At 45.8% G+C, this 13,612-nt stretch overlaps 1 protein-coding gene across 1 annotated transcript in view; it reads left to right on the forward strand.

The window, feature by feature from the left end:
- The window catches only part of kmt2ca (lysine (K)-specific methyltransferase 2Ca), a 133,504-nt gene that overhangs the window by 103,800 nt on the left and 16,092 nt on the right, over positions 1-13,612 (forward strand). Inside the window, 10 exon segments of the mRNA XM_028569034.1 lie at positions 1,077-1,191; positions 2,992-3,167; positions 3,349-3,461; positions 4,350-4,487; positions 5,080-5,178; positions 5,365-5,463; positions 5,602-5,799; positions 7,417-7,544; positions 8,307-8,502; positions 10,632-10,841. Of these exon segments, the coding sequence (XP_028424835.1) occupies positions 1,077-1,191; positions 2,992-3,167; positions 3,349-3,461; positions 4,350-4,487; positions 5,080-5,178; positions 5,365-5,463; positions 5,602-5,799; positions 7,417-7,544; positions 8,307-8,502; positions 10,632-10,841 (1,472 nt within the window).

Genomic DNA, 13,612 nt, shown 5'->3' on the forward strand with positions numbered 1-13,612 from the left:
GGTTTAATACCAGGGCCTCTCCTAAGTGGAATGCAGCCATCAGTAATGGTTTAATACCAGGACCTCTCCTAAGTGGAATGCAGCCATCATTAATGGTTTAATACCAGGGTCTCTCCTAAGTGGAATACAGCCATCATTAATGGTTTAATACCAGGGTCTCTCCTAAGTGGAATGCAGCCATCATTAATGGTTTAATACCAGGGTCTCTCCTAAGTGGAATACAGCCATCAGTAATGGTTTAATACCAGGACCTCTCCTAAGTGGAATGCAGCCATCAGTAATGGTTTAATACCAGGACCTCTCTCTCCTAAGTGGAATACAGCCATCAGTAATGGTTTAATACCAGGGTCTCTCCTAAGTGGAATGCAGCCATCATTAATGGTTTAATACCAGGGTCTCTCCTAAGTGGAATGCAGCCATCATTAATGGTTTAATACCAGGGTCTCTCCTAAGTGGAATACAGCCATCAGTAATGGTTTAATACCAGGGTCTCTCCTAAGTGGAATGCAGCCATCATTAATGGTTTAATACCAGGGTCTCTCCTAAGGGGAATGCAGCCATCAGTAATGGTTTAATACCAGGGTCTCTCCTAAGTGGAATGCAGCCATCAGTAATGGGTTTGAATACACCTGTGCTGTTCCTACTCTGACATGTCAACATGTCTGCTGTGAGAAAGGTCAATGCTGATTGGTCTGGTGGTGGCGAGGACCCTAAACTATACACAACATGGCCGCTGTTACAACATCTGGTCTGAAACATCTGGAAGAATACGAGTTGTTCATGAAGGAATCTCCAGACAGCAGCCAGAATGGAACAACTTCAGGTACAGCAAAGGAAGGACAGTCCCTGTTTACTTCATTCATGAGTTTACTGGGTTCATGGACTGAGGATGGGAGGAGGAGTCAGCACAATCTCAACCAGGGGGTTCAGGATTCAGACCAACCCCCAAAATCTGGATTCAGTGCATCCCTAGTAGCAAGAGAAAATGTTTTTCTTGACTTTTATTTTGTCTGAAGAAACAACAGAAACATAATTAGAAGTGTAACCAGAGTGTTTATCTGTGAATGTGTGTTTAGTGAACGGTGTGAAGCAGAAGGGGGAGGGGCTTCTGGCTCTAAACCACGCCTCCAAAACAGTCGATGTCCCGGCCTCGCTGCCGACGCCCCCCCACAACAACCAGGAAGAGCTCCGGTAAGCCCGCCCACTGTCTGGTTGTTGTCTTTTTTTAGTTTCATCTTGCTTCTTCTCTGAAGTTTGGGAACTCTTCAGGCTAAACCATTTTAATGCGTGTTGGGGAACCTTTTGGAGCACTGGTTCTCAAACTTATTCCAATAATGTACCCCTGTGAAATATTCTCTGTGCCAAGTACCCCCTGACCAGCGCAAAGCATTTTTTAAAGAGTAGAGCCCGACCGATAATGGATTTTTAAGACCAATACAAATATTGATGATTTTAAAAATCCGATATTCCGATATATGTAAATCTATAAACGCGTAACGAAACATAAACAGATTTCCTTAACGTTAGTTATTTGTAGTTATTTATGAGTCCTCACTAAAATATTATGATAATGCAGTTTAAAAATAATAGTTTTATTGTCAACATCAAAATATATTAAAGTTCTGATAAATAAAATGTATAAAAATACAAACGTAAGATACGGAACTTAAAGTCCTTTGAACTGTAAAAGACAATAACAAAAAATTCAAATAGCCAAAGGAAGGTTGTAGGGTGTGTGTGTGTGTGTGTGTGTGTGTGTGTGTGTGTGTGTGTGTGTGTGTGTGTGTGTGTGTGTGTGTGTGTGTGTGTGTGTGTGTGTGTGTGTGTGTGTGTGTGTGTGTGTGTGTGTGTGTGTGTGTGTGTGTGTGTGTGTGTGTGTTGTAGAGCGCCCTCTGGTGGAGAAACTATGCAACGCCAACACTCAGAACCTGGTTAAAGGGGGTTTCGTCCATTTTTATTTAATTTTTTAATATTTAACTATCAGAATCATTTGTCATTATTAATTTTTCTGATGAATGAATATTTTTTATCGGCCATTATAAATGCCGATAACGATAGTTTGGAAAATGCCTACTATGGGCCGGGCTCTGTTAAAGAGGTTCATCACCACCAAATGGTTGCAGTCAACCAAAATTTGAGTGTGCGACTGAATTTTACATCCAGTCGCACATGTGCGATCAGTAAATTTGCCCCCTTTTTTTACACGTTAAACGCTGAAATTTCGGTACCTGAGAGAGCGTAAGCGCAAGCTTATCTGTCCTCTCTGAAAATTGACAAAGAGCAGAGCTCTGGCCCACACACACTCGCACACACGCAGAGCTGCAGATGATATGATGCAAGCTACGTCGGCTCTGCAGTTTTGTTGAAGTCACAGTGAGTCCCAGTTTTCATAACTTCATGCAGACAGCGTTTGCTGCGATATGATCTTATTAATGGTGAGCTGAAAGCGATCGCGGTGCTGTTGATGTTACACTTCCTCGGAGACGAGCAGCAAGGCACAACGGTGGTTTCTATGCCCTGGTGACTGACTGACATGCTGAGGTTGTAAGGCAGGGCAACTTTATTTCTACAGCACCGTTCAGCAACAAGGCAACTCAAAGTGCTTTACATGAAACATTAAAGAGCAATTAAAAAACAGTCATGATGAAAATACAACAGGCTAAAAAGTTTACCTTCTATGTTGCATCTTCAAAAGTGACACTGAATTTGAAACAGCACATTGTAATTTCTGCATCTATTATCAAAGTATTTATTAGTAATACAGTGGAAATGTGAATATTTGGTTAGCATGTGATTTATTTGTTTAGTGATGATTTACGGTGTGTGCCCCTAAATGTTTTGTGCTGGTCAGGGAGTACTTGGTTAAAAAAGCAATTCAAAGGGGGTACCATATTGAAAGAAGTTAGAGAAACACTGCTCTAGGGGTACACGTACCCCGATTTGAGAACCACTGCTTTGGATCATAGTCAAAGACCCGTCCTGTTTCCCCAGGGTCCAGGACTCGTCGGGGCGCGACAGCCCGGACGGCTTCGTGCCGTCCTCGTCTCCGGAGAGCGTGGCGGACATGGAGGTCAGCCGGTTCCCCGACCTGTCCTTCATCAAGCTGGAGCCGCCCTCGCCCTGCCCCTCGCCTACAATACCCATCATGCCCTGCGCCTGGGGGAAGGGTCAGTCAGCTGCTGTTGCCTACATTTTAGCTTTTTGTGATGCTGGCGGGAGGTCCATTCTCTGAGGGTTAAAGGTTTTTCAAAATGTCCTTAAAATAATTGTGTGTGTTTGTGTGCGTGTGTTCCCCTGTGTGTGTGTGTGTGTGTGTGTGTGTGTGTGTGTGTGTGTGTGTGTGTCCAGGCTCTGCAGTGAAACAGGAAGTGAAGACGGAGCCGCACCATCAGTTTCCTCCCTCTTGCTCCAACACAGACCTGGTTACCATAGCGATAACTCTGAACCCGGTCGCAGCACAGGTAAACATCTTCACCTGAAAAATCAAAGACAAATTCCAAAATACTTAAAGGTGCCCTGCCACACACAACCATCTGTCCTTGTATTGTTTAAAATCTGTTAAAATAGGTCCATGTGTGTGTGTTTGTGTGATGTGGTGAATGTGAAGATGAACTGCTACCTCCTCTGTCAGCTCTAGACACTGAACAGAAATAAGCAGAGAAATCGGACCAATCACAACAGGTGGTCAGTCTGACATCATACTGCCTGAGCTCATTAATATTCATGAGCTCGCCCAGTTTGGCTGGGTAAAGGATGCTGATAGCCAGGCTCTCATTGGCTAGCTGTTAGCCAGTCAGAGTCAAGCACTTTAGCTTGTTGCATATTAATGAGGACTGGCACAAATCGAGCTGAGTCTTCCTGCAGGCTTTCTATACCACGCTAGAATGACTTGAAACAAGGTAACCATGGTTACAGAGTCCATGGTAGACCTTCAGACATCACCACAATGTCATGAAATACATGTTGCAGATAGGGCACCTTTAATAAAACACAGACTGCTGCTTTTACAGTAGTTCAGTCCTAACATGTGACTGTGTGTCTTATACAGTAGTTCAGCCATAACATGTGACTGTGTGTCTTATACAGTAGTTCAGTCCTAACATGTGACTGTGTGTCTTATACAGTAGTTCAGTCCTAACATGTGACTGTGTGTCTTATACAGTAGTTCAGTCCTAACATGTGACTGTGTGTCTTATACAGTAGTTCAGCCCTAACATGTGAATGTGTCTTATACAGTAGTTCAGCCATAACATGTGACTGTGTGTCTTATACAGTAGTTCAGTCCTAACATGTGACTGTGTGTCTTATACAGTAGTTCAGCCCTAACATGTGACTGTGTCTGTTTCCAGAACGTAGCCGGTGTGATGGCGGCCGTGGCCGAGCTGCTGCGGGTCCCCGTCCCAGCCGACTACCAGCTGAGCGGTGCTGCCGGTCCCGAGAGGAACTCGCTGGCTCTGCTGGCTGGAGTCCGAGTGCCGCTCACACAGGTACCAGCCTGACAAGCCTGACCCACATCAAGATGTTGGGTCTGGAAACTCACCATTGGCAGGGCTCAATCAGAGGATTAGGGTCATCTGGGTCACACTCTGGGTCAATGGAGCAGTAGTTTGGGTACTTTCTGGATAGATGGATGGATGGATGGATGGATAGATAGATAGATAGATAGATAGATAGATAGATAGATAGATACTAGGGGTGGGGGAAAAAATCGATACAGCATAGTGATATTTTTTTTCGTGACAATACTGTATCGATACACGCCAAGTATTGATCTTTTATGACATATGTGTTGGTCAGTTTGTCTGCTTGACAATCCCATTTTGCAGCAATAAAACTGAAGTGAGATGAACAAACAGAGAAATGTATCTTTCTAGATAAAACAGATGTTGACAAAATTGGCCTTTCGGTACATCATAATAATATCGTATCGTGACATAAATATCGGGATGATATTGTATCGCGAGGCCTCTGGTGATTCCCACCCCTAATAAATAAATAGATAGATAGATAGATACATACATACATACATACATACATACATACTGTGAGTCCCTGCTAATGAAAGTGTTTGTGTTTCAGAGTTCAACCGTCAGCAGACAGCAGAGACCTCCTCAGTGCTGCAGCTGCTGCAAGGTGCTCCTGGGAAATGGAGTCCGGATCATCAAGGAGCTCAAACAGGTGGGACACATCAGACAGCTGTTTAACACTCGGTTTGTTTTAATACACAAACAATAGTTAACAACAGAGTGAAGCGTTGAAAGCATTTAAATGCTGATCATCTAAGTGTGTGTGTGTGTGTGTGTGTGTGTGTGTGTGTGTGTGTGTGTGTGTGTGTGTGTGTGTGTGTGTGTGTGTGTGTTACAGGAGGGTCAGTCCAGACCAGGATCCAGCCTGGTGTTCTGCAGTCCCAACTGTTCTGCTCTCTACACATCTGAGCTGCAGAGCAGAACATCTGGAAACAAGGTGAGCGTTGACATCTTATGTCTTCTTATATTTATATTGACTTACGATTGCTTTCAGCTCAGCTTTTACTGATTTTAACAACAATACCAACGTAGGCGCTGTGATGTCACATCCTGTGTTTGTGTCTCCCCCTCCCAGGCGGTGCCGCCGAGCTCCGAGCCTCCCGGCAGAGTTCAGCACCGCTACAGCAGCAACATGTCCTCCATCGCCGTGCACTCCCTCCTCCACGCTCCCTCCTCCTCCCCACACAACTCCCCCGCTGCCTCGCCGCCTCTCTCCTTCCCCCCCGCCTCTGCCGTCACCATGGAGACCAGGCCCCGCGTGGACAGCCTCAAGGTGGGTTACCAACGGCGTTCGTTAATCCAATCTGACGCGCTGCTGTTGGAAGAAACGAGCGCTTCTAAGATGTTTTTGTCAATTTTTTCAACTTTTTTTTTCTGCGTTTTGGTAGGGCTAGGCAATTAATCAAAACGTTATTGTGATTATGATTTCGGCTCCCAATGATCACGAAAACAGAATAATCGAGAAAAACTATTATTTAGCTCATTCCGTTTTGCAAGTAAACTGAAAAAAAATAAAGTTTAAATAGGAAAAGTATTTAGGTAAAGTTCAGTTAAGGTTTTTACTGTTGATTTATTTAACTTTTTCCACTGTGTTTTTAAGTTGAATAATTGCAACATCTTTCCAACAAGTAATCGTGTTAAATGATCGTGATTTCAATATTGACTGAAATAATCGTGATTATATTCTTTTCCATAATTGAGCAGACCTACGTTTTGGTTAGAGATGCACTGAATCCAGATGTTTGGGGTTGGGCTGAATCCTGAACCCCCTGGTTGAGATTGTGCTGCCTCCTCCTCCCATCCTCAGTCCATGAACCCAGTAAACTCATGAATGAAGTAAACAGTGAATGTCCTTCCTTTGCTGTACCTGAAGTTGCTGCATTCTGGCTGCTGTCTGGAGATTCCTTCATGAACAACTCGTATTCTTCCAGATGTTTCAGACCAGATGTTGTAACAGCGGCCATGTTGTGTATAGTTTAGGGTCCTCGCCACCACCAGACCAATCAGCATTGACCTTTTTCACGGCAGACATGTTGACATGTCGTAGTAGGAACAGAACAGGTTTATTCTGACCCATTACTGATGGCTGCATTCCACTTAGGAGAGACCCTGGTATTAAACCATTACTGATGGCTGCATTCCACTTAGGAGAGACCCTGGTATTAAACCATTACTGATGGCTGCATTCCACTTAGGAGAGACCCTGGTATTAAACCATTACTGATGGCTGCATTCCACTTAGGAGAGACCCTGGTATTAAACCATTACTGATGGCTGCATTCCACTTAGGAGAGACCCTGGTATTAAACCATTACTGATGGCTGCATTCCACTTAGGAGAGACCCTGGTATTGTGCATGATGACTCACTGAAATCTCTTACTGGGACACTTGATGGAACTGAGCCACCGTTAAGGTGATCAATCTCAGCTGTGCTTTTCCTGCTATGACGAGTCAACATGTCTGCTGTGATAAAGGTCCATTGAACAGATTGAACATGTAGCTGGACTTGAATGGTCTTCTTTTGACTGAAAGTTCTGCCAAACAACAACTTGTTCTGCTCACCAGTTCCATGTCCACTTCCTCACAGCCTGCCGCATTGAACGCTCCACCTACGTAAACACCTTCCCGTAATCAACGGCGCCGTTACTACGGCGACCAGCGTAGCACGCCGAGTGCAAGCGTAGGGTTCGGTTCCCTGGGAACAAATTCTAATGTTCAGCAGAAACCAGAACCCCGTCAAAAAGCCAAAATGTTCAGCCCAATCAGAAGCCCAATCCTGGATTCAGTGCACCCCTGATTTTTGTCAGCATTTTTGTCTCTCCGCTGCTCAGTCTCTCGGGACGGAGAAAGGTGATCAGATGACTGACTGATGCTGTGATTGGTTGGCAGGTTAAGGTGAAGCTGAAGCCCCGCCCCCGGGCGGTCCCAGGGGGAGAGGACACGATGTTGTCTCGTCCCGGGAAGAGGATGAAGAACTGCCGCTGGAGACGCTGGAGCTTCAGTATCACACTCAGCAGGTTAGCCTGTTAGCGGAGCATTTCCACAGTCTGGCTACGCAGCAGATGCATTCTGGGATAGGAGTTAAACACGCTGTGGGTTGTTTGCATTTCTTTAAACCAATCACAATCGTCTTGGGTGGCGCTGAGCTCCGGACGCAGCGACGGTGGCTCCGCTAAATAGTCTCAGGAACTCCTCATCCAATATTAAATTAAGTTAACTGTTGACCCAATACAGTAACGTGAGCTATTTAAATCAGCTGATATATGGTTCAACCTGATTGGCTCTTACCAGTGCATCTCAGTAATCCCACCAATCAGTCCCAAAATCTCCCAGTTAGATTTTACAATCATTGCCTGAATGAACCAAGCAGGTCTGTTGTTTTTTCTCTCTCTCTCTGTCCCTCTTTCTCCCTTTCTCACCCTCTCTCTCTGTCCCTCTCTCACTCTCTCTCTCAGCATTGTCCTGATTGGTGTTTTGGGACACCAATCAGTCCCAAAACCTCCCAGTTAGAGGAAATGACCTAAACATATTCTTATTAAATATTTACAATCATTCCCTGAAAGAACCAATCAGGTGTGTCTTGTTGCTCCGTCCACATCTTCTTCATGACTTGATATTTTCAGTGTGGAGCTCGCGAGCTACAAGTCTGAAGGTGTTTCCAGAAGAGAACAGAGTTTGCGAACACACAGAGAACAGAAGTCACTTTATTCCAGAAATGTACTACCGTTGATCCAGGCTAGCCTGTTAGCATTTTCCTGTATGTCTCCGTTTTTACCCAGAGGCCCTTGCACCCCTAACGAGGGCCACGCCATGCCGACGGAGGAGGAAGTGGATGTGCTGTTGAAGAAGTTGGGGGCGTGTCTCGGTCCAGATGCGTCATGCAAAGACCAGCGTCGCTGCTGCTTCTGTAACCAGCAGGGGGACGGACGCACGGACGGACCGGCCCGCCTGCTGAACCTGGACCTGGACCTGTGGGTGAGTCTGGATCCAACTGCACACAATCAGCTTTGCCTGACTAGGCATTCACCCCCAAAAACAACAGCACAACACTTAAAAGTGCAGTAGGTAAGACTTATAAAACTCCCTTTGTGTCATATCTGCTGAAACCGACCCGATGTTCCAGTAGAACTACATGAAGCAGCTCATTCAAATAAATCAGCTCCTCTGGCTCCACCTACAGCCTGGAGTGGGATTTACAAAAATCCACCCGGGCTCAATCACTACTCATGCACACACATTCATTCTCCCTTGTGGGGGGAGGGGCTTAGGAGACAGTTAGGGCTTTAGTTTAGTTTATTTGTTTATCTCGAGCAATCAACAATGTTAAACATAAGATAAAACACAAACAATCAGAATCTAACACAAACAACAACAAGGAAAAAAAAAAATATATATATAAAAACGATTCGTTCGAGAAGGAGCAGGCAGAAGCAAATAGCTTATTTAGACCTGCCCCTTATTTCCCAAAATTATATTATACAAAGTAAAATAGATATGCAAATATAGCATACAATCTTTCAGTCTTACAGTAATTTCCAACAATACAATAATATACAACAATACCATTAAATTACAAATTACAGTCCTCTGTGTCAGTTTATTCTTTTCTCTATTGATCAAGTAATGATGTCTTTAATCTATTTTTGAACTGAATATTATGGCTCTGTTTGATATCATTGTTCAGTCCATTCCATAAGGTCACGCCACAAACTGAAACACACATACTTTAAAACAGTAGTTTGCACAAATGGTTGCTTAAACATACAATGACCTCTTAGATGATATCCCCCATTTCTTTCATTAAACATTGCACATATGTTAAATGGTAAATTATTTTCTTTAACTTTAAACATAAATTGAGCAGTTTTAAATGTAACAATGTCCATAAATTTCAGCAAATGTGAATTAAAGAACAAATGATTCATAATACCCGATGTGATTTGTTATCCTAATTGCTCTTTTTTGCAATGCACAAATTTTTTTCAAGTTGCTTTTGTAAGTATTTCCCCAAACTTCCACACAATATAATATATATGGTACAATAAGTGTGCAGTACAGAGTATGTAATGTATTTTTGTTCAAGATGTATCTAGTTTTACTCAATATACCAATACTCCTGGCCATCTTTGTGCACAAATATTTAATGTGTGGCTTCCAGCAGGGTTTATGGTCAAGAACAACACCCAGAAATTTCTTTTGGTAGACTCTTTCAATTGTTTCATTATCAATTACAATTTTAACATCTCTATTTATAGTACGATTTCAGAATATCATGAATTTAGTTTTGTTCAAGTTTAAAGATAACTTATTTAAATCAGACCATAGTTTTAATTTATTAATTTCATTATTGACCAATTCCAGCGTTATCCCCACAACCAAAAATATTTGTGTCATCTTCAAAAATAGTAAATTTTAGTACATGTGATGATTTACAAATATCATTTAAGTAAAGGATAAATAATTTGGGGCCTAAAACTGACCCCTGTGGAACTCCACAGGAAATATTAAGAATCGTTGACCGGTGATTACCCATTTGAACAAACTGACTCCTGTTTTCAATATAGTTTTTTATCCAGTTAAAGGCCACACCTCTTATGCCATACCTTTCCAATTTTTTTAACATGATTTTGTGATCAACAGTATCAAAAGCTTTTTTTAAATCTATGAAAACCCCCACTGCATAGTTTTTATTTTCAATACAATTTGATAATCTTTCAATTAACTCAATAAGTGCCATAGACGTTGATCTACCAGATCGGAATCCATACTGACTGTCAATTAGTAAATAGTTTTTATCAATGACGTTTTCTAGCCTTTTGACAAATAGTTTCTCAAGTATTTTTGAGAAACCGAGTAGCAGAAAGGGGGGAGGGACTGAGAAGTTGTCGATGTTCAAATTGATTGGCTAAGTCCTGGATCTTCACCATCCTACCTACAGCTCCTTTAATTCCCTATTTGGATAATGCACTAGACCATATTGGGATTTTCGATAAAATTGCGAATAATTGTGCAGCCCTAGACTGACTTAAATCTGTCGGTCTCTCTTTCTGTCTGTCTCTCTGTCTGTGTGTGTGTGTCTCTGAACCGGTCTGCCCCCCCCCCAGGTCCATCTGAACTGTGCCCTGTGGTCCAGTGAGGTCTATGAGACCCAGGCGGGTGCTCTGATCAACGTGGAGCTGGCTCTGAGACGGAGTCTGACTCTACGCTGCGCCCACTGTCAGAGGACCGGCGCCACGAGTGGCTGCAACCGCCTCCGCTGCACCAACACCTACCACTTCTCCTGCGCCCTGCAGGCCCACTGCACCTTCTTCAAGGTACCACAGCACCCTGTCTCACTACAGCACCCAGTCTCACTACAGCACCCAGTCTCACTACAGCACCCAGTCTCACTACAGCACTACTCACACTACAGCACCCAGTCTCACTACAGCACCCAGTCTCACTACAGCACCCAGTCTCACTACAGCACCCAGTCTCACTACAGCACCCAGTCTCACTACAGCACCCAGTCTCACTACAGCACCCAGTCTCACTACAGCACCCAGTCTCACTACAGCACCCAGTCTCACTACAGCACCCAGTCTCACTACAGCACCCAGTCTCATTACAGCACCCAGTCTCACTACAGCACCCAGTCACACTACAGCACCCAGTCTCACTACAGCACCCAGTCACACCACAGCACTACTCACACTACAGCACCCAGTCTCACTACAGCACCCAGTCTCACTACAGCACCCAGTCACACCACAGCACCCAGTCACACTACAGCACCCACTACAGCACCCAGTCACTACAGCACCCAGTCACACTACAGCACCCAGTCTCACTACAGCACCCAGTCTCACTACAGCACCCAGTCACACTACAGCACCCAGTCTCACTACAGCACCCAGTCTCACTACAGCACCCAGTCTCACTACAGCACCCAGTCTCACTACAGCACCCAGTCTCATTACAGCACCCAGTCACACTACAGCACCCAGTCACACTACAGCACCCAGTCACACTACAGCACCCAGTCACACTACAGCACCCAGTCTCACTACAGCACCCAGTCTCAGCACCCAGCACCAGCACCCAGTCTCATTACAGCACCCAGTCACACTACAGCACCCAGTCACACTACAGCACCCAGTCACACTACAGCACCCAGTCACACTACAGCACCCAGTCACACTACAGCACCCAGTCACACTACAGCACCCACTACAGCACCCAGTCACACAGCACACTCACACTACAGCACCCAGTCTCACTACAGCACCCAGTCTCACTACAGCACCCAGTCACACCACAGCACCCACTCACACTACAGCACCCAGTCTCATTACAGCACCCAGTCACACTACAGCACCCAGTCACACCACAGCACTACTCACACTACAGCACCCAGTCTCATTACAGCACCCAGTCTCACTACAGCACCCAGTCTCATTACAGCACCCAGTCCCACTACAGCACCCAGTCACACTACAGCACTACTCACACTACAGCACCCAGTCACACTACAGCACTACTCACACTACAGCACCCAGTCTCACTACAGCACCCAGTCTCACTACAGCACCCAGTCACACCACAGTACTACTCACACTACAGCACCCAGTCTCATTACAGCACCCAGTCACACTACAGCACCCAGTCACACTACAGCACCCAGTCACACTACAGCACCCAGTCACACTACAGCACCCAGTCACACTACAGCACCCAGTCACATTACAGCACCCAGTCACACTACAGCACCCAGTCACACTACAGCACCCACTCACACTACAGCACCCAGTCACACTACAGCACCCAGTCACACTACAGCACCCAGTCACACTACAGCACCCAGTCACACTACAGCACCCAGTCACACCACAGCACCCAGTCACACTACAGCACCCAGTCACACTACAGCACCCAGTCACACTACAGCACCCAGTCACACTACAGCACCCAGTCACACTACAGCACCCAGTCACACTACAGCACCCAGTCACACTACAGCACCCAGTCACACTACAGCACCCAGTCACACTACAGCACCCAGTCACACTACAGCACCCAGTCACACTACAGCACCCAGTCACACTACAGCACCCAGTCACACTACAGCACCCAGTCACACTACAGCACCCAGTCACACTACAGCACCCAGTCACACTACAGCACCCAGTCACACTACAGCACCCAGTCACACTACAGCACCCAGTCACACTACAGCACCCAGTCACACTACAGCACCCAGTCACACTACAGCACCCAGTCACACTACAGCACCCAGTCACACTACAGTAGCACCCAGTCACACTACAGCACCCAGTCACACTACAGCACCCAGTCACACTACAGCACCCAGTCACACTACAGCACCCAGTCACACTACAGCACCCAGTCACACTACAGCACCCAGTCACACTACAGCACCCAGTCACACCACAGCACCCAGTCACACTACAGCACCCAGTCACACTACAGCACCCAGTCACACTACAGCACCCAGTCACACTACAGCACCCAGTCTCACTACAGCACCAGTCACACTACAGCACCCAGTCTCACTACAGCACCCAGTCTCACTACAGCACCCAGTCACACTACAGCACCCAGTCACACCACAGCACCCAGTCACACTACAGCACCCAGTCACACTACAGCACCCAGTCACACTACAGCACCCAGTCACACCACAGCACCCAGTCACACTACAGCACCCAGTCACACTACAGCACCCAGTCACACTACAGCACCCAGTCACACTACAGCACCCAGTCACACTACAGCACCCAGTCACACTACAGCACCCAGTCACACCACAGCACCCAGTCACACTACAGCACCCAGTCACACTACAGCACCCAGTCACACTACAGCACCCAGTCACACTACAGCACCCAGTCACACTACAGCACCCAGTCACACTACAGCACTACTCACACTACAGCACCCAGTCACACTACAGCACCAGTCACACTACAGCACCCAGTCTCACTACAGCACCCAGTCTCACTACAGCACCCAGTCACACCACAGCACTACTCACACTACAGCACCCAGTCTCATTACAGCACCCAGTCACACTACAGCACCCAGT

Source organism: Perca flavescens, chromosome 22 (assembly GCF_004354835.1).
Source record: "Perca flavescens isolate YP-PL-M2 chromosome 22, PFLA_1.0, whole genome shotgun sequence".
Classification (NCBI taxonomy): Eukaryota; Metazoa; Chordata; class Actinopteri; order Perciformes; family Percidae; genus Perca; species Perca flavescens.